This window comes from Camelus bactrianus, chromosome 35, assembly GCF_048773025.1.
Source record: "Camelus bactrianus isolate YW-2024 breed Bactrian camel chromosome 35, ASM4877302v1, whole genome shotgun sequence".
Classification (NCBI taxonomy): domain Eukaryota; kingdom Metazoa; phylum Chordata; class Mammalia; order Artiodactyla; family Camelidae; genus Camelus; species Camelus bactrianus.
In genome coordinates, this window is record NC_133573.1 from 18287880 (window position 1) to 18308539 (window position 20660).

At 44.3% G+C, this 20660-nt stretch overlaps 2 protein-coding genes across 4 annotated transcripts in view; both read left to right on the forward strand.

Moving 5' to 3' along the window:
- Positions 1-13621, forward strand: part of APBB1IP (amyloid beta precursor protein binding family B member 1 interacting protein) — a 94240-nt gene extending 80619 nt beyond the window's left edge. The window contains exons 12-15 of the mRNA XM_074358036.1: positions 3673-3771; positions 4374-4488; positions 10187-10278; positions 12804-13621. Of these exons, the coding sequence (XP_074214137.1) occupies positions 3673-3771; positions 4374-4488; positions 10187-10278; positions 12804-13292 (795 nt within the window). The 3' untranslated portion in view covers positions 13293-13621. The remainder of the gene's footprint in view (positions 1-3672; positions 3772-4373; positions 4489-10186; positions 10279-12803) is intronic.
- A 2559-nt stretch (positions 13622-16180) lies between these two features.
- Positions 16181-20660, forward strand: part of PDSS1 (decaprenyl diphosphate synthase subunit 1) — a 37914-nt gene continuing 33434 nt past the window's right edge. For 2 of the 3 annotated variants that reach the window (XR_012504136.1, XM_074358050.1), the window contains exon 1: positions 16181-16930. Coding sequence is in view for 1 of the 3 variants with exons in the window: in XM_074358050.1 (XP_074214151.1) it covers positions 16775-16930 (156 nt within the window). In the remaining 2 variants the exon portion in view is untranslated. Of the gene's footprint in view, positions 16931-16973; positions 17070-20660 lie in introns of those variants that run through there. The other variant, XM_074358051.1, reaches the window with a different exon arrangement.

Below are 20660 nucleotides of genomic sequence, written 5' to 3' on the forward strand. Positions count from 1 at the left end.
GGGAGCCAGAAAGGGGTCTCCTGGCCATTGGCAGCTCATCTGAGAATCAGAAAATCTGAGGATCACAAGAGACCTTCGGGGTCATCTGATCCGAATTCCCCTTTACACAGTCAGGGCACACAGGTGATGTAAGGAAGTCGGGGAGACACACCCCACTAACATAGGAGAGAATGAACCAAAGTCTCTACACCCACCTCCTCATCGTAGGAGGAGCTGTTAGAACTCAGGGGCAAGAGTTCTGGCCTCTGCTTTGTGCTCAACAGCCGTTACGTTTAAGGGAATGACCACATTTTACTGTATTTGGATGGAGAATACACTTAAGAAATTGTTTATTGTGCTGTTGAAGTGGATCCGTCTACACACACAGTTGCTTTCTGCATTTCATTGCAAGCACAGTACGATTCACAGTCTGCTCCTGGGAACATGACGGGACACGCACCAAGAAACAAAGCAAAAAAATTTTAATATACAAGCCCAAGGTAACAGCACCAACGTTTTAAATTCCTCAGGGAAAAAAATAAATAACAGCTGCTTTCTAAGAACAATTGCTGCAGGAAAAACAGGGGTGGGGCGTGAGGAGGGCCCTTTCCCAGGCCTCGGTTGAGCTCCTGGGATGTGCCCCGCCAAGTGTGGGTCCTTTAAAGAGCAAGCCACAGTTGAGTAAAGGTAGATTTATTTGGAGAGATATAGCAAAAGGCAAGAGAAAGGCCGCGAGGTGTGGGGGTTGGGTGTTCAGATTAGAGTAAAAGTAGGTACACACTCCGTAGACAGAGTGCAGGCCGTCTCCGAAGAGGAGGGAGAGAAAGAGGTGGCCATGAGGTGCCAGTTTTTTATGGGCTTGGTAGCTTCACACGCCTACAGGTGGGACCATCCCAACTACTCTGGGGAAGGGGCTGGGATTCCCAGGAATTGGGCCACCTCCCACTCTTCGGTCTTTTGCGTTAGCCTTGGGACTGTTCTGGCGCCTGCGGGCATGTTATTCACCATGCTGAGGTTACAGTGAGCATATAGTGAAGCTCAAGTTCTGCTAGAAGTCAAATCTCCAGCCATCTTGAGCCCCAAGGCCTGCTGGTGGTTGAATCTTTCACCATCCTGGTGCTAATTGTTGTGTTATTCCTTGAATAGCTGTGCCCTGCCCCCTTCCTTCCTGCCTCACAATCACAGGCATCAAATTGCTGGAGAGACCCATGTTTTTGTCCCTCTTACACAACAGTCAGAACAGGAATGCAGCTGTAAGGCAGGGAGCTGGGTTTCTGGGGCTGAAGGACAAAGACTTCTGGTTTGGCTTTGTGACTTTTCGTATTGATAGATGTGCTACAGGCATGTGTGGAATGTCACAGCCCATCCAGGAAATAAGTATGTCCTCCCCCAGTGTACTCATCCTTATGACCTGCCAGTTAATTCATGTAACAAATCCTTTTTTTGCTGCTGCCGCTAATGATCTGAGTTGACGGAGAGTTTCAGTTTTAACAGATGATTATTGGAGAAACATTCGCCAATCACCCAAAGAGGATGATTATTGGAGTAACATTTGCAAAAATGAAATCTAACATTCAGAATTGACAAGGAAGCATTGAACCCAAATGAGGAAATGTGTGATACATGTTGCCACCTGCTGGCCAGAATGGAAAACTACAGACAACATTCAGGAACCTGGAGCCAAAAGGAATAATAATTCTTTATAATTTCTGAATTTTTCTGTGTTTTTTTTAAGTCTGGAATTTCGGCATAATAAATTAATATGAACATGGAAATTCTAGGCGGCGGGAGAAGAGACTCCAAGGGTATACTGGACTATGGAGTAAAATATACAATAACCTCTCTAAGCCTGTTTTCTTTTTGTAAAACCAAAAATTACTAACCTCTCATCAAGCTCAGAGTCTCTGTGGGTCTTGTGACCCTTTCAGGGCAAAGACAGCACAACCCCCAGCTCTTGCTGGCCTGGCCGTTAGGGTGACTAGTCCAGATGCTGCTTCTCAGATTCAAACTGAAGTTCAAGGGTACAAGGCCCATGGTTGAGATCAGCTTTGAAAAGAGCCATTTCCCTGAAGGTCAGTAATTGAACTGAAAGCAAAGTGAGGTGGGAAGGTCCACGCAGGACCCTCCGAGAGGAACCGGACAGCCTCGTTCCTTCCCTGCCCACTGAAGATGACTTCTGGCTCCCTGCCCTCCCAGCAGCCTTGCAACACCCCCACCGACGATGCTTATCCCAGCAGGATTAACGAACGGCTCTGAGAAATGGAGGATGAAGAAACAGGTGGTCTCACAGCACCCCGCCACCCTGACACACACACACACACACACACACACACACACACACACACACACACACACACACACGGTGGTAGTCATTGTTCTATATAGTGAAGCTTCTTACAAATTATAATGACCCTTGAAAATTCACATGACACACAGCTTAGAAGCTTAGAACCTTGGTTGGGTTGCCTGCCCCTCACCATATGGCCACGAGCCTTCTGGCTGAATGGGAAATCTTATGCTTGCTTATTTCCCTCAACAATGGTTTCCACCTCTGGACTGGAGGACCGACCACACGCCAAGCCATGGGCTAAGCCCTGGGGGTCTTCGGCAGTGAACAGACATGGTTCCTGGCTTCGTGGAGAGAAGAATCTGTCAGAGACAGAGACATAAAACAGAACTGACAGGGCAAGGAGGACTCAGAAGGAGGACAGGGTGTTCTGCATGACTGGGGACCAACCCATGTCTTTCTTTCCCCCTCGTTTCTGCCCATCACTGTTGTCTTTGGCTGGAGCTCCTGCAAGGCCTGGGTGACCCCCCTGGGCAGCACCCCAGCTCACTGCCACATAAGATTAGACACAAAATAACCCTCCTCTGGGCCATCCATCTGGAGGCCAAAAAATCGGGTAGGAAGTGACAGTCCCTGGTAGCAGAAATAACCCTAGGACTGACTGGGAATCACAAAAGCATTCATTCCTTGACATGAGAATTACATCAGGTAAGTTTCCTTATCTGATCAATGGAGAAACGATTTGGATTTCTTCTGGGGCTAGAGACATGTTAGATGTGACGGCTTTCAAACGTTCAAGAAGCAGGGATGAAAATGATTTTTTTTAATTAGGAAAAATGGTAAGAATAAACATTTTTATTAAACGTTTCATTATTTAAATATATTTCCAACAGTATTCCTATTTTATACTGAAAGGGTACTGAGAATATAACCTGATCTTTCATAATAGTAAGTGTTGTATCTTGTCCGTAATTGATCTTTAATTTTCCACCTTGTCGATTTACTTGCCATCAATTGGATTTATATTTGAAGAGTTTTGTTTTATTTTATTTTTTAAATCTTATCTTTTATTGAAGTGTAGTTGACTTACAATGTTAGTTTCAGGTGTACAGCCAAGTGATTCTGTTACACATATGCATACATATATATGTAAATATTTTCAGATTTGAAAATGATTATTGATAATATGACTAAAAGTGCTTATGATAAATCATGTCACAGATTTCTTTAAATTCTTTCCAAATTTAGCCCATATGAAAAAGTACCCCTCTTCCTAATCCTAAAATTGCTACCTGTAATTTTGGCCACCGTCTCAGGAAATTTCATACACTAAGAGTTTTTTAAGTGTTGAAAGGTGCAAATGAGGGAAAAGTTCCTAAACGGTCTTCGAAATGGCTTTTTTCTAGCATCCCCAGATTCAGAAGGAGTCCCAGTATATCAAGTATCTGTGCTGTGATGATGCGAGAACACTGAGTCAGTGGGTCACGGGGATACGGATCGCCAAGGTGAGAGAGTGTGGGGCTCACCCCATCTCGAATTTGCTAACCAGCTTCCTAACCTGGGTTTCGGTCTTTGTGCTACTGGGAAACACCTGCCCCAGTCTTACTGAGTCAATACTATCGACAGGTCAGTGCACAGGATATGACCTCATTTATTTGCCCACTGGTTTTTTTTAAGTAGATGAGAGTGGTAGACACATGGAACCGCTCCAGTGACCTGAGAATTAGGGATTTATTTTCCCAGGACAGATCTCAGATATTTATTTATGGAGAGCTTTGCAAGCATAGTGTGTAATTAAGAAACACGAGATGTAGCCTGTGATAGAATTACATAAAGACGTGTCATCAAGTGGCATGGCTACAGCGCTCCTTTAACGGGTGGCTGAGAGTATTAGCTAACTCTGCTCATCTGGGAAAGCATTTAACATAAGGAAACGTGACTTGTGGACTTTTTAAAATTAAAATATGTTTCCGTAAAAAAAAATCTCAGGAAAGGAGTAAAAAGAGTGGTTGTGAAGTCCTTTCCCCTCTCAATTTGTGGATGGCAGTTGAATGCAGAATTTGGGTTAAAGGCCTCACTCTGTTGCTTCTTCTGTGTTCTCCTCCAGTATGGAAAGATGCTGTATGATAACTACCAGCGCGCCATGGCAAGGGCGGGGCTCGCCAGTCGGTGGACAAACCTGGGTACTGCCAACGCAGCCCCGCCGGCCCCGCCTTCTACAGGTACTGCCCGGGGTGGGGGTGGTGGTAGGGAGGAATCCTGACACCTGTTCAAAGCTCAGAGCTCATGTTCAAATTTATCTAACATATTCGGTAAAAACAGAACTTTGTGAATGCTGTACAGAATACCTTACCCTCCTGATGGTCAAGGTTGAGATCCCTCCACTCCTCCACAGCACACACCTGAATCTATTTCTTTATAAGTGACTTGTAGCAGAGCTTGGGCCCTTTCTGCATGATATGCTTGAGGACAAGATGGTGATGGCCAGTTTAGGGTGAGCATGTAGGGAACTGTCTCATCAGAGCATAAAAGCGCTGTTTGTCCCAGGCTTCGTGAGCGCCCAGCAGACTGGCCACACCAAGGGTGGCATCATTCCTTGGCGTTTTGCCTCAGTGATGTCATGGCTAGAGCCTTGTACCCAACTCTGGGCAGCACATCTTAGTGGTAACATAGCAGCTACTTGTTTGTATTTTTCAGAGGGAGGACAAGACACTGAGAATGGAGTGGGTACTCTGCACTGCTTTGTGTGTATATTAGTTCTGGTCCTTACAGTGATCCTGCAGAGTATAAATTATTATCCCCACTCCACAGCTGAGAAAACTGAAGCTGGGAGGAGCTAGTACCTACTGTCTTCTCAGTGGCTGAGCTGTAATCCAAACACATTATCTTTATGATAAATAATCGTTGAAAGAACTGGAATGATTGATGGTCGGTGATTTAATCAATCGTGCCTCTTAATGAAACCCCAATAAAAACTCTAAACACTAAGGCTTGGGGAGCTTCCTGGTTGTGAACAAGTCAGCGTAGCAGGTGGGTGACATGCCCGGACGCCACAGGGAAAAGGCATGGAGGCGCCATGTCCAGGACCCTCCCAGACCTTGCCTCGTGTGAATCCTTTATAATAAAACTGATCATTAAGGATAGGACTTTCTTGAGTTCTGTGAGTCATTCTGGTGAATTACTGAGCCTAAGGGGGCCGTGGGAACCTGTCAGTTTATAGAGGGCTGGTCAGAAGTGGCAGGTGGCTGGCATTGGAGCGCAGGCAGCCTTGTGAAGGTTATGCCTTAAACCTGTGGCGTGTGATGCCAGCTCCAGGAGGTGTCAGAACTGAATCACAGCCCACCCACTCGGAGTGGAAGCAGAGCACACATCTCGCCAGGGCCTTAGCTCCACCAGGTATGTGTGCATGTCAGGGTCACCGGGGGCTTAGGGCTGCTGTGAGATGCTATTATGATAGGGCCCCCACTGAGCCTGTATACGTTTGATCAGCTGGGCCGGGTTTGTAACTCCCAATTCAAGGCTCCCTGGTAGAGCAAGCAAGGGCATGTGGTTTAAGCTCAGAGCCTGAAATGGGCATCTTTCTTCCCTCCATCAGAGTCTTAGCACCAGTCCCAGACAGAGGCAACTGTAACACCAGGGACTTAAAGAAAAAGAAGATAAGAAGGGAGCAAGAGAAGGGGGAGGGGAGAAGGAAGGCAGGAAGTGAACAGAATGGCTGGGCCCGGCCCTCAGCCCACAGTGGCTCCGCCCACCGTGAACCAGGTTAATTGGTGGCGAGGGGACGAGGAGTGAGACGGGGGACATCCTTTCCTCCTAGAGGCTCTACATGTAACAGATGTATTGATTCGATCACAACCTGTGGTCATCAACCCCACCTGGGCCCTTAACACTGCCTTTGGATCTTCTTGTGTTTCTCTGGACCAACCAAGGGAGCCTTGGAGCCCCGGGGGGATTGGCAGTGTCTGAAAACATTGTTGGTTTCATGCTTAGGGTGGCGCTTCATCATCTAACCTGCAGAGCCCAGGGACGCTGCCTCTCCTACAATGCACAGGACAGCCCCGAACAGCAAAGAATTTTCCAGTCCCACGTGTCAGTCATGTTGCGAAAACTTGTCCCAGTCAATGTAATGTCCTATTTTCTCTAACAGTTTCAGACTTTCTTCACTCCCCTCAGATTTCCAACATCCAGCCCCTTTACTCTCAGCAGAGCAAGTGGAACCATCAACTGCCCACCATCAAACGCCATGGCTTACGTGCATCGGCATCTGTCCTAGCCTGTGTCCATCATGTTACTTCCTAACAAGGGTGAATTCTCCCCTGTGTGCTCTGGTCCCCTGTTCTTGCCTCAGCTGGAGTCCTGCAGTACATCTCTGATGCTGACCACCGGTGTCAGCTCAGACCCCAAGGCTAAGGGCACAGTCCCAGTAAGGCCGCCCCTTCTTCCGAGGCCAGCCACACTTCAGGGGTCCCCAGGCCACCCACACTTCTGACGTACTGGCTACAAACCTGGGGGTTCCCATAACCCCCTTTAGGTTCACAGTTCAACTCACTCAAGAAAGTACTGTTCTTATTGTCACGAGGTTATTACTAAAAATACAAATCAGGATCATACACTATCTATAAAGAAAAGATTTTGAATATGTAAAAGAAGAGAGAAGAGGGGAAGGAGACTAGACCAAAGGAGATGAGAAGGTTGAGCACTTTGGAATCTAAGGGGTTGAAATCTCACTCAAGGTCTTAAGAAAAATCTTGAATTTAAACATCTTAAAGCCTTACTCTTACTTCCCACCCTCCAGAGCAAAGATTTGGCTAATTCGAGAGAGACATTGATAAGCCTTAGAGACATGTGGTGTTTACGTGGCACACGGTGTATGTCCTGACAGCACCAAGCAGACGTGCCGAGGGGGGCAGCTTGGTTCTTGCTGACTGGGGAGCACACGTGTCACAGTGAAAAAGCTGACAGTGCAAGTTGTTACAGCCTGTTCCAGTTTTTTAACTGCATAAATGGACATGAATATCTTTTTGTTCTGAAATAATTTCAAACTTATGGAAAAGTTGCTAGCATAATGCAAAGGATTTCCATATACTCTTGACCCAGAGCAACGATGCTGAATGTTTGTCACATTTGCTGTGTCATTTTCTCTCTCCATCCACCTTTCTCCATGTGTTGTCCATAGACATTATTTCTTTTTTTTAATTGAAGTAGAGTTGGTTTACAATGTTGTGTTAGTTTCAGGTGTACAGCAAAGTGATTCAGATATATATATGTATATCTATATGTTATTTTTTCAAGTTATTTTCCATTATAGGTTATAAGGAATTGAATATAGTTCCCTGTGCTATACAGTAGGACCTTGTCATTTTATCTGTTTTATGTATAGTAGTGTATGTCTGTTAATCCCACACTCCTAATTTATCCCTCCTCGGCTTTCTCCTTCAGTAACCATAAGTTTGCTTTCTATGTCTCAGAGTCTATTTCTGTTTTGTAAATAGGTTCATTTGTATCTTTTTTTTTAGATTCCACATATAAGTGATGTCATACGATACTTGTCTTTCTCTGTCTGACTTACTTCACTTAGTATGATAGTTTCTAGGTCCATCCATGTTGCAGCTAGTGGCGTTATTTCATTCTTTTTTATAGCTGAGTAGTATTCCATTGTATAAATATACCACATCTTCTTTATCCAGTCATCTGTCAATGGACATTTAGGTTGCTTCCATGTCGTGGCTGTTGTAAATTGTGCTGCTGTGAACACTGGAGTGCAGGTGTCTTTCTGAATTAGAGTTTTTGTCCTATCTGGATATGTGCCCAGGAGTAGAATTGCTGGATCACATGGTAACTCTGTTTTTAGTTTTTAAGGCATCTCCATACTGTTTTCCATAGTGGCAGCACCCATTTACACTCCCACCAGCAGTGGAGGGTTCCGTTTTCTGCTCACCCTCTCCAGCATTTACTATTTTTTTTTTTTTTGGAGCCACTTGAGAGAAGATTGACTACGTCATGTAACTTTGCCCCTTAAATCTTCCCTTTGTATTTCCTAAAACAAGATAAAGCTGTTCTCTTACAACCCACAGTACAGTTCTCAAATTCAGGAAATTTAGTTTCATGTTGGTAGACTTTTTACGTAAACCACAGTCCACGTCTTCCAGTTTTGCCAGTTGTCTCAAAGATGCTTTACAGTGATGCTCTTTCCTGGCACAATTTCCATCCAGGATTGTGTTCTGCAGACCTATGTGATGATATTATTTTTTTAAAAGATAAGGGAATGATTAAAATAAAAAAAGAAATTCAGGCTAATAGGTACCTGCAGAGGACAGGTAGGGAGCCAGGACAGGGGAAGAACTCCTAGGTTGGTACAAAGAATGCTCAGAGTCCAGTTTTTAGGCCGGTGGGTCGGTTTACGTGTGAAGCACTCATGGCTGCTGTGCTTCTTCAGGTCTCTCTCGTCTGCTGTTATCTGAAACATTTCCTTGGCCTTTCTTTGTCCATCAAGACAGTAACAATTTTTTTAAGGAACAAGGACCATTTATGTTACAGAATTTCCCTCAGTTTGGATGTGTCTGGCATTTACTCATAACTCAGCCCAGGTACTGCACTGGGGGCAGGGCCAGGCTTCTGGGTCCTTCCCCGGGTATCCCAGTTGGAGGCATATGGTGTCTCCATGCCCCTTAGCTGCTTGGTTAAGGTGCTTTCCAATTTTCTCTCCTATGCAATTTCCTTTTTGTGTTTAATAATTTGTCCAGAGAGACTTTTGAGACTTGTGGAAGTATCTGATTCCTTCTCAGACTTTCCCTTCTTCCCAGTCTCCTGAAGTCCTTAAAACCTTCCTTGAACTATTTTGTAGATTCGTGGGTTTCTCCAGATATTGGGGAAATATTTGAAGAAGCAAGTAAACAGTCATTTCATAAATATTTGGCAGGATAGCTGGTCCTGAGCAGAGCTAAAGTAACCTCAGATTCACTCAGTGAGGAGACCTGATGTCAGGGGCTGAGAGGCAGTTCAGTCGTGGGAGAAACGGCCTCGGTGTGTGGAGGGCGGGCTGACCTCCCCCAGATGCCCTCTCAGGAGCCATGGAGATCAACATACAGCTTCTTCTGTCTGACTCTCAAAACGGTGAGGCACACTTTTGTGCAAAAGAGCAAATAAAAAGGCAGAAAAATAAGTGCCTATCAGGACTTTCAGGGGGGAAAAAAAATCTAATTCCAGGATATATTAGGGGTCTGCACCTTTTGCTCAGTCACCTCTGCCTCCTGTTTTTGTGCCCAAAGTACTTTTTGTTGAGGGTAACATTCAAAGTTGTTCCTGTGTGCAGCAGAGTGTGCAACCGGGTCCATCCATTTCAGAAAAATCTTCAACAATGAGAATCCTTCTAAAAAGGAAGTTTTCCAGGTTTATTCTCCAATTACCCAAAAAGTCCTGAAAAGCAGAACATACTATTCTCTAAGACCCTAGTTAATCCAGATTTTGTGGCTTGCCATAAAGCACTCACTTCCCTGAAACTTTTGCTGAATCTCATGAAGTGTTGTCAGAGAACCTCAGACTTGGGGTGAGCCCTGTGTACCTACGAATCCTTTTGCTTTGGAGACATGAATTGCTTTGTATTTTCAAATTTAACTTTCAAGAACGTTGAAAATAACTTGCCATTATTCTTTTTTTTTTTAATTGAAGTATAATTGATTTAAAATATTATGTTAGTTTCAGGTGCACAGGAAAGCGATTCAGTTATATACTGTTTTCAGATTATTTTCCATTTTAGGTTATTACAAGATATTGAATATAGTTGCCTGTGCTCTACAGTAAATCCTTGTTGCTTATCTGTTTTATGTATAGAAGTGTGTATCTGTTAATCCCATACCCCTAATGTATCCTTCCACCTTGCCCACTTTTCTTGGCTCACTTCCTCCCTTTTAATTAAAACAGGCACCACTCAGGCCAATGGTCAGATTCCCCAGGCGGCACATTCTATGAGTACAGTTCTCGGAGAAGCACAGAGACACATTGAACCACCCAAGGTAAGACCAGGAAGTACCTGACCCACTTCTAACAGACTGTGCTCTGTAAGCCCAGGAGCTGTGTTCTAATGATTGCTCCTTTGAAAAGAGGAAATACAGTCCCAGCAATTCAAAAGTCACCATCATTTCATTTAGATAATTGTGCTCTTGCTCTCTCTCTCTGTATATATATATTTATATATATATATATATTTATTTTTTTTTTAATCTTTAAGTTACATAGGCTAGAATGGAAAATTAAAACCAACTATTATTACACAGCTTCGGGAAAATGTAAGAATTTTTTTTTTAATTCTGAGGATTGATAACTATTTTTAGTTTAGCTACACTTATTTTGACTGAAGTGACTGTTTGTTTAGTCGAGTGGTTTTAGCACTCTTCAAAACTGGCATCTGCATTTTAAGTGCTTGGGATTTTTACTTATTTTTTCTGAATAAATTAGATCAACTCATTAGTCAGAAGTCCTTTGTTAAATGCTAACTGGACCCCAAGCCAGATTACAAGAGTACTAACAGGGTTCCACTATAAAATGTGCATTTTGTATTTTTCTGTTAATATTCTACATACATCCTCAGAGTGATGGAGAAGAGAGAACATTTTTAAATAATAGCCAAATTGGTATAACATTCTCCATAACTTTTTTTCAGTAGAGGAGATTAATGTAGATTCATTTTAATCTAAAAATTATAGCTAAGAGTGATCATTGGTAACATCTGAATTGACTACACAGCTTCCACTGAAGATTCTCATGTGTAATTCAGCATAATCCTAGCTGTCCCTGCAGTAGTTTTCCACCTCATTCTCCCCTTTCATCAGCCAGTGGTGGAAACAATCAAATCCTGCATTTATTGAACTTCTTGTAATTTTTGAGAACCATGGTAGACCATGAAAAGCTGTGTTTCTCTAATATTCTTGTTAGCTCCTCAAGTCTGACAATCTCATCACACAGTGTACTTTGAGCAATTGTTATTTTCATGGTTTCTGTAATGCCAGCTGAAGAGAAACATCTTTAAATGCTGAAAGCAAAAAAAAAAAAAAAAAATCAGAATAGAAATCACTTAACTATGTGTGAACACCAATTCCCAAAGGGCCAGATCAAAAAATTTTTTTAAATATATCACCAGTTAATTTCTTATCATGCTAAGCAGTTGAACTAAATAAAATAAACTCAATCAGAAGGCACTTTGTTAGGGGAGAAAAAAACTTCTAAATTTAATCTTCAGTGGTAAGAGGTTATTAAGCAAAGAAAGAAATACAATGAAAGCCTGATAAAATGTAAATCACAATGATAATTATCACTAAAACAGGGATTCAATTCAGCTGCCTGAAATTCTCAGGTGCGTTACATTATATAAATATAATTTATTAATATCTATTCCACTGTTGGCAGATGAAGGGCTGAGCCCTCTGTTAGCCTCTGCCAATAGCACATGCAACATAATTTTAGTTTTCAGAACCCACTCATATATTTATCTCACCTGACCACATTATGCATTTAAGATACAGATAATAATAGGGATTATGGTGCTCATTTTATACCAGATTAGCCAGCTGACATTCACACAGTTAAGAGAAAGTAAATCTAAGACTATGGATCAAGTGTGCAGATTCCTGGTCTACCCACCTCCTCCCTGGAAGCTGTTACTTCTGAAGGAGTGAAACATAGAACTGGCTCCTTCCTTGCCCACAGCCCTGGGGAAGGGTTGTCAGCGTGCAAGTACAGAAGCAGTGATGCAAGAGCCAGAACCATCCCCACCAGGAGAGAGAGCCTCTGTGCTCAGGTTTGCACGAAGATGACCTGTAGTCCAGAGAGAACGCTTTCTGTTTTCTTTTTCCCTTCCATCTTTGTGCTGATCAAAGTAGGACGATTAAGCCAGATTTGTGAGAGATTTGGGGAAGCTCCTTAACCATCTGTCTGCCCCTGAGGAGATGGTACAGGAGCAAAATAATTTCAGACACCTGGTCCTGACAACTGCCCTTCACAACCAGCTCAACTCAGACCAAGAAAAATGTGACATCTGTGTTTGCCTAGGACCCTGGTGGCTTGTCTCGGGAACCAAGGCTTGAGTGGGAGTTCCAAAAGAGCCAATATGCTTCCGTTTGGAGTTGCTCTAGGCTGACTGTAGGGTAAAGACTGAGGTAACCCACAACCAGATAAACCCTGCACCACAAGAGCCCTTTTAAAGACACTGGTAACTCCTGTAGAAGGCAGCTCTGAGGAGACACCTGTATAATCTAAATAAACACCTTGCTGAATAGGGCAAGGGCTTCCATTGACAGAATAAGACAGGGTAGATTAGCAGCAGGTAGTAATATTAAAAAATAATGTTAAAGGCCATTTGGAGTCCTTCTATCCCAAAGCAAAGATGAGCTATCTTAAGAACAACCTGGCATCTCCAGGACTGAGGGATTGAGACTCCCCCTGGGGGCAGATGCTTCTTAAATCCTGAGAGCTCCCCTGTCCAAGGAAATGTCACCTCCACGTGGCCGTGTGGTCAAGAATAATGCTGTTCTCTTTGTTGAAGGACCAGAAGCCAGCCCTGGGAGCGCCCAGGGCCCAGCCCCTCCCGAAGTCCAGCCTGCCTCCACCCGCTCCTGTGCGAAGATCTTCAGATGTCAGCGGCAGCCCGGGGATGCCCCCCAAGGCCAAGGGCACGGCCGCCGGCTTCTCCGCCCTGCCCAACGACCTCCTGCCACCGCCGCCGCCACCGCCACCCTTGGAGGACGACGAGCTCCCTCCACCGCCCCCCGATTTTGACGCGCCCCCGGACTTCGTGCCTCCCCCACCGCCCTCTTTTGTGGGCGATGCGGGGTACCCGTTACCGCCGCCGCCGCCTCCCCCACCCGCCTTCACCCCGGAGTCTGCCGAGAAGCCCCCGATGGTCGTCAAAAGGCCTCCAGTTCCCCCAAAGAGGCAGGAGAACCCAGGACCACCCAGCGGGGGAGGCGGGGAGCAAGATTTCATGTCGGATCTCATGAAAGCTTTGCAGAAAAAGAGAGGCAACATGTCGTAAGCAGAACTTATAAATATTTTTGGATGATGGATATAATCATTGCTAACCTCAACTGCATGTTTGTTACTTTGTTTTCATGACATTTTGTCCATTCTTAGATACAATATTGAAGTATTCTGACTAGAAGTACTGCAAAACATCTCCCTGTTGCTCAAGTACACCTGTAATCCTTAATCTAACATGGAATTTAGAATATCTACCTAAATGGACCTACCTTTCCTATGTATTTCCACTTCGATGGATTTTCCCTTCCATTTCAAGTTAACTAAAGAAGTTTTATGTTACGTTCCAGTGTCAAATTAATAAAAATTTAAATGTTTTTTCCTGAAGATGGTATTTTTAGAACTATGAGTCTGTAAATCTAATGCAATATCAATTCTATTTTATAACATACTTGACCTTTTAAAAATCCTAGTCCTTCTAAAGTCGTGTTGATCTTTGACATACTTCTCATCACCACCTCAGTGACCTCCACGACTTTCACAAAAATCGAAAGAAAGAAAAGGAAAAAACAGGTAGAGTGAATTCAATTTGAGATTCACTGCTTGATCAAAAGTATGCCTAGCCAAGTTTCCATAGTTTTGAGAGAATCAGATAGAGGCTGTATGTTGATCCCCCTGGCTCCTGAGAAGGCATCTGGGGAATGGTCAATCTGGGATGAAAGTGTTTTATTCTCTTTTTAAATGTAAAAGGCCTCAAAATCTTCTTAAAGTGGGTAGAAACTAAATAATAGCTAATGTGTTATTTTCTACTTAAAAAATGATTAATCTTATGTTGTAATATTTGGGTAAAAGTAAGCTCTAAACTGACATTTAAAGCAAACAAAAAAGCAAACTCAGATTTTAAAACCAAAATATTTAGTGATTAAAACTGGTAAGGTGCACTAAAGTTTTCTGAAGCATTGGAACCCACCACTGTGGATCAAGAGGGCTCAGAGAGTAAGACCCAGGGGACTCACGAAGGGAAAGTGAGGGATGTGGTTGTTATGGACCTCCCAGACTCCAAACATCAATTCAAACATATTCCTAACTTAATGGACAAGAATTGAGGCCTGAAGGTGTGCTTAACCTACATCCCAGAAAGCTGGATCTGTTTGATTTTATTTGAGATGAGCCTTTTCCAAAATAATTATCAACTGGGTAGAGAGGAAGGATGTTTATCCCCGCTGGCATAAGACAAATTCCAAGAGGACTCTAGAAATCACCATTTTGTGATTCTCAACAGCATTTTTCTGAGTTACTTGAATGAAGAGAATATTCAAATTCCATTTCAGCTTGATTTTAAAGATCTGCCAAGACATGACAGATAATGTAAAAGTATCAGTTCCCTGTGACCCAGTAAACATTACATACCCTTTCAAAGAAATACTATGCAATCATCCAATCATCAAAAGTGTCACATTATAAAGAATGAAGTAGCAGGGGAAAATGTTTAATTTTAGCGAAAAAAGAAGACTCTAAAGCTGTTCAATAATATGATTACTACTACTTAATGTTGGAATCCTTCATGAATTGCACCTGCTTTCCCTACTTAGCCTTGCCATATTACATCTTTTAAGAGACGGGTTATTTTGTTTCAATCTGGGTAAACAATTTCTAGATGAAAACAGCCTAACAAAATTGTGTAACGCTCTATCTGCCAACAACGTGAGCTTGGGCAAGACACTTACTCCCTCCATGTCTGTTTCCCCACCTGTAATTAGGGCAGAGGGTAAAGTGTAAGTCACAGGATTGTTGCAAGTACACGTGTTAAATCTCTATTTTGGCAAACTCCACCTGTCGGATATTTCTTAACATGTAAATCTAGATCAAGATAAGCCACAGGTGCACATTAACAACTTTTGTTAAGTACCTGACACATCTTTTACATAATATTCTTCAATATTGGGGGGAAAAACTCAATAAAATTGACTTATTTTAATAGTTTATTATAGGCTTTCATTCAGTGAAAAAAACCCCACAAAATGTTAAATATAATGTGCTCAGCTGTATGGGTACTTGCACTCTTTAATAAAAAAACACATGGGTCTGAAGAAAAGAAAAAGTGTCATAGAACTTCAGTTGCCTGTTTGCTGGTCTATTTTCTTGTAAGTGAACTTTTTGAGGATATCCCTAATGCTTACACTTTCTTTGATTGGTTTTGTGTGTGCGCATTTATTAATTGTATCATGACTTCTGTTATAAATACAATCTTTCGGTACCATAAGAGTAGATCTGGCTGTAGAATTAAGCAAAGGTCTTTCTAACACATATCGGGTATTATTCCAGACATTCTCCAGTAACCCCTGGGCCAGTTACAAGTAGGTTCAACTATAATTAGGCAGGCACCCCTGAGGCCTTCCAGGGACAGACCCCTTCCCCATATCCTCTGCTGTAGCTCATCTCTGAAGGACCCAGGTAATAGTACTTCAGGCATATTTTCCGAGTTTTTCAGATGCTAAAACTATCACCAAATGGCAGAAATTAACTACTTGATCATGAGCCAGACCTTCTGACGCCTAAGGGTTGAGCACCGTCAACCAACCAGAGAATTATGTGCACCTGATCACATACACTGGGCTGCCCCTCATTCAGCTGGCCTTTAAAAAGGATCAGCAGAAACCCTTGGGGGAGTTTGGGAGTTTCAGGGGCATGAGCCACTCATTCTCCTTGCTCTGCCCAATTAATTAAGCTTTCTTTGCTCCAAACTTCCGTTTCCGCAGTTTTTGGTTTTTCTGTGCTTGGACATGTGAAAGGTAACATTACCAAAATAAACAACTTCATACACTAAGCGGGACTCACAAATCCACACGTGAGCCAGACTGCCAAAGTGGGCCATGACACACCCATCAGCTTTTCAGAGCAGGGAGTCGGCTAATCTAGCTGCTTCTCAACAGCCCTGCTCGGGGTTTGACTTGTTGCTGGAAAGAGTAAAAGGCAGGCACTTCTTTCAAGGCCAGGTGGCCATAAGGAGCAGACGACGAAGTCGTGGCAAGTGACACCCAAGAGAAGCAGCTGGGGAAGCCGGAGCCTTCCGATTAGACAGCAAAACAGGAACCCGATTCTTTGCGTCCCGTTTCTCCCTTGATTCGCAGAAGGAAAGTTCGTGACGGCTCGCTGGGCGCCCTGTGTGGCACTTCTGGCGGCAGGCGGTCGGCCAAGGGTGCATTTTCGCCCTGACTGTTGGAGGCTCGGGCAGGGCGGGGTCGGGAGAGGCCGCTCCCCAGCAGGAAGGTCACGCTGGCTTCTCCCCGGCCGGCGGCCCGTGGTGGGGCGAGGGGTCCAGCCGCCCGCCGCAGCGCAGCCCTCGGCGGCTCCGCGGTCAGTCCCGGGCCAGCGGCAGCCGAGAGTCCGCGCAGAGGACGCCCGGGCAGCAGCGAGGAGGGCGGGGGCGACGGGACCGAAGCCCTTCCGGGGCCGAACTTCCTGCTCCGGGTCCCGGGAGGAGGGGACGCCGGGCCAGAGGCGGAGCTGCCGCTCTGCCGCGACTTTCAGACTCGGACCATGGCCTCTCGCTGGTGGCGGTGGCGGCACGGCTGCTCCTGGAGGCCGGAGGCGCGGAGCCTGGGGCCCGGGTGCCCCGGCCGCGCGGGACCGTCCGGGCCGCGCGCCGCCGCCGCCGCCGCCGCCGCCGCCGCCGCCGATGTCACCCGCGCGCAGGTGAGGCCGGGAAGCGCGCGCCGCGGCCGGGCACAGAGGTCACGGCGCCAATGACAGCGGCGCGGCTGAATGAATGGGCGCGAGCGGCTTGCGGGACGCGACCCGGGGCTGGCGGGGCCCCGGGAACGGGAGTTGAGGGGTAGGCGCTCTGCGCCGGGCTGCAGAGCGGTGTCCTGGGGACAGGGGAGCACTTGGGGTTTGGGGACGGGGCGGTGAGGATCCAGGTCTCTGGGAAACGCAGGAGTGGTCCACTTGCCCCCTGGGATACGGAGGAGTAAAGCATGGAGACCGGGGGCAGCGCTTTCCTCTCGAGTTACAGCCAGGGCTTCGGGGGCGACGGAACTTAACTGGGATTTTAGAGCAAAAAGTGATCTGAGCCCCTCGGATCTGGGGAGCCTCGGATTAGGCGGAAAAGGCCTCGTGGAGAAAGCAGGGCTTGTGCTTAGAGTGGACCGTATTTCGGTCGTGCGGTAGTTGCTTCGGAGGGAGGGCAAACCTGGACGGAGTAGAAGGGTACTGGAAGGAGAAGAGGCCTGAGGATGTCGCAACTGGAGAAACCTTGAGCTTTAAGCCCACCTGTGCCTTCTTGAAACAGAATCAGAGTCCAAGCACTAACCATGATTCCTTGACGCTCTCCCCTGCTACCTCCTACCTTTGAGCTCCATCTCCTTTTTCTCCCTCTTCTGATCAGTTTAGCTCCTGAATGTTGACAAGTATTTATGGCTCTGAGTCCTTTCCGCACCTTGTAGTGATTAATTCTCAATGTGCCCGTACCCTAAGCTCCTACTGTTTAGCGTAACCACGCAAATTCTAAGAACTCACTGTCCTTTCTAAAGACTTTTCCGGTCATAGAGTACTTGTATGGATTCAACTCTCATCCACAAGGCTCTTGGGGAGGAGGGGGCAGCAATTAGGTTTATTTACTTATTTATTCTTAGATGAGGTCCTGGGGATTGAACCCAGGAACTCATGCATGCTAAGCCTGCACTCTACCACTTGAGCTATATATCCTCTCCTGAAAGGCTCATTTTTTTAAAAAGTGTATTTCATTTAGGACTCTTCTGTTTCAGTCAGATTTGGTACAGTTCCCTGTACCCATCAAACACCATTTTCTCCAATATGAAATTTGTTGCATTTCGGAATGTCTGCTTTTGGATACATATGGGTGTACATGTCACAACTTATCCAAAATAGATATTTGGAGAGAGAATGGCAGCTGGGCTAATCTATAGACTAGACAGTAAAGAGAGAAGATGGGATAAAGAGTCTCCTGGGATCCATTTCAGTACTGTCCTAGCCAGGCTTCAAAGATTTCTAGTAGCGTACATGGGGACGTTATTTGGAGAGGTAGGCGCTCCCACCGTTGATGTCACTGGTACTTCCTTTCTTTGATACTCCTTTGCTTCCATGCCCAGCAAGCAATTATCTCAGCCCCGTAAAAGGTGCTTTACCGCAGACAGTATGCTCCAGGTCTTCTGCGTCTGCCTTAATGACCACAAGGAGGGACTGTGCTGATGATGCCAATACCATGTATTTCTGATTTATGTATCCATGGCATTTTTCACTATAAATTGATACATGAGCTTTCTGGTCTGCCTCAGCCACGTGTGCTTTGGCTAGTTGGTCCTTAGGGACAAAGAGCAACAACAGTAAAGCCGTGCCCGGCTCCACCAACGCAGCTCCACCCTTCCTGATGTTGGTGTGTTCCCCAGATTTCTCCATTGGTAGTGTTCACACGTCTTGTAATAGGACGGAAACCAGCGTTTGATTGTGCCAAATCCCTTGCCAGCATGTCTTGATTCTTACTCAGCGTTTTTGCACTTTTCAACAAGTAAATTCGTGGGAGGGAGGCAAGGTTGGCTTTCAAGCAGAGTATGTGATGGGAAGGCACAAAACCTGAATTGGAAAAGCTTGTTCCTCGTGCTGGTAGTGGCACACTGAGTGACTCCAGTTCCCTGGCTCCCTTCTAATAAATAGTTTCCTGCTCTTCAGTGCTTCTCTAACCTCACTTTGGAAAACATTGCCTGAAGGTACTCTTCCCATACAAAACAGCTTGATTGAGTAGATACCATATTAAATGTATACAGCCAGGAGCTTTCCATTAACCTCAGCGTTCCTTTGAGTAGATACGATCCACAGAAAGATGTTGCATGGTAACCGCCAGGAAATCCTGGGATTTGAGCCAAGATCCACCTTCCAGAGAGCAGGCTTTCTAACAGGTTACACGGCTCTACCGCCTGTGCTTCAGGGCACTCTGTTAGCTGTGGGGTTTTAACCCTTCACCCCAGGTCAGAGGTCAGGTCTCACACTGAATAAGTATTCTAGTAAAATACTGAATTCATGTGACTCATTTACCCATGAAAGCTGAAAGAAGAAGGTTAATTGTCATAAAACAGTAAAAAAAAAAAAAAATCAATCAACCAGGAGGCTTATCACTTTGTTTTCTTGGGACATTGTAATACCTGGGATGTAATAAATATTCTTACTGGTCTAATGAATATGAAAAGCAATGGTGAGAACAGAACTCAGACCATCTTCTTTGGCCACCACCTGCCTGATAAAGTGAGCCTCTATTGTCATTTTAATATGTCTAAAGCAATCTAGAGAAAAATCAAATGTGAACCAGAAAATGGAATAAAACAAACAACTCCCACAATTCTATTTGTTCCAGAATAACTTTTGTTTAATATCCTGGCTTATACACTTTCAAACTCTGTTCTCTGTGGATTTTATTTGTGTCGGTGTATACATTTTCAGTGGAAGCACATAATGCACACAGTTTCTGTAGGTGCTTTTTTCCTTTTGATATAATGTAAACATCTGTATTAGCAGTTTTTCAAGAATTTCAAGTTCCCTGGCTTTATAAGAACAAGTGGTTGTAAGTGTCAGCGTAAAAGCATGTTGTGAGACAGGATCACTAATAGAGTGGATTCGTTTTATTTTTCTTGTGCTAAATCCATCCTTTGTCAAAGTGGTTTCCAGTATTCTGTAAGAGCCCTTCCCGCATTAATTAGTAAGTTAGTAACTTCTGAAATGCCTGTGTCCCTGAATTCTTCGAGATTGGCTGTCTGTAATCTTTGGGTCCCCAGTGCCTGTCACAATTCCTGGTTCTTAATAGTGCACAATAATTGCTGGGACTACTCTTTGCGGTCACCACCTTTCAATCTTTTAAAACGCAGTCTTTTGTTGTTCTAATGTTACCAAAATGTGATACTGAGCTTGCTTGTTTGTTAACATGACTTTTCAAAAAGTATCATTTCCAAGTATCTTTAGGAGCAATAACTTAAAATAGGAAGTGTTTGTGGACCTGTGAATTTCTTCCTAAACATTGAAATCCTTTCTTTCCCACCACCTGGGCTGATGCTTTGGGGGTCTTGATTATTCTTTGCTTTAAACCAATTTAAGACTTTAAGAGAGTGTAAATCACACTAATCCTTACTACTTAGTGCCCAGCCTTAGTTAAAGGAAGTGATAGATATGATTATGGAGTGTTCTTTAGGGGAAGGGGTAGATTATAAATGGTTTTTCTGCTTTTTTCTTATTTTCTGTTATGACAAATATTACTTTTATAATAAGGAGAGAAAACATTTTTGTCAAGTCTGCAGTCTCTAAATGGACAACTAAAAGATAAAGATTACACTTATTATAAATTATGGGAGTTTTTATTTAGTGTTATAAACAAATTTTTCATGGATATTCTTGCAAAAATCTAGTCTTAAAGTTTTTCACA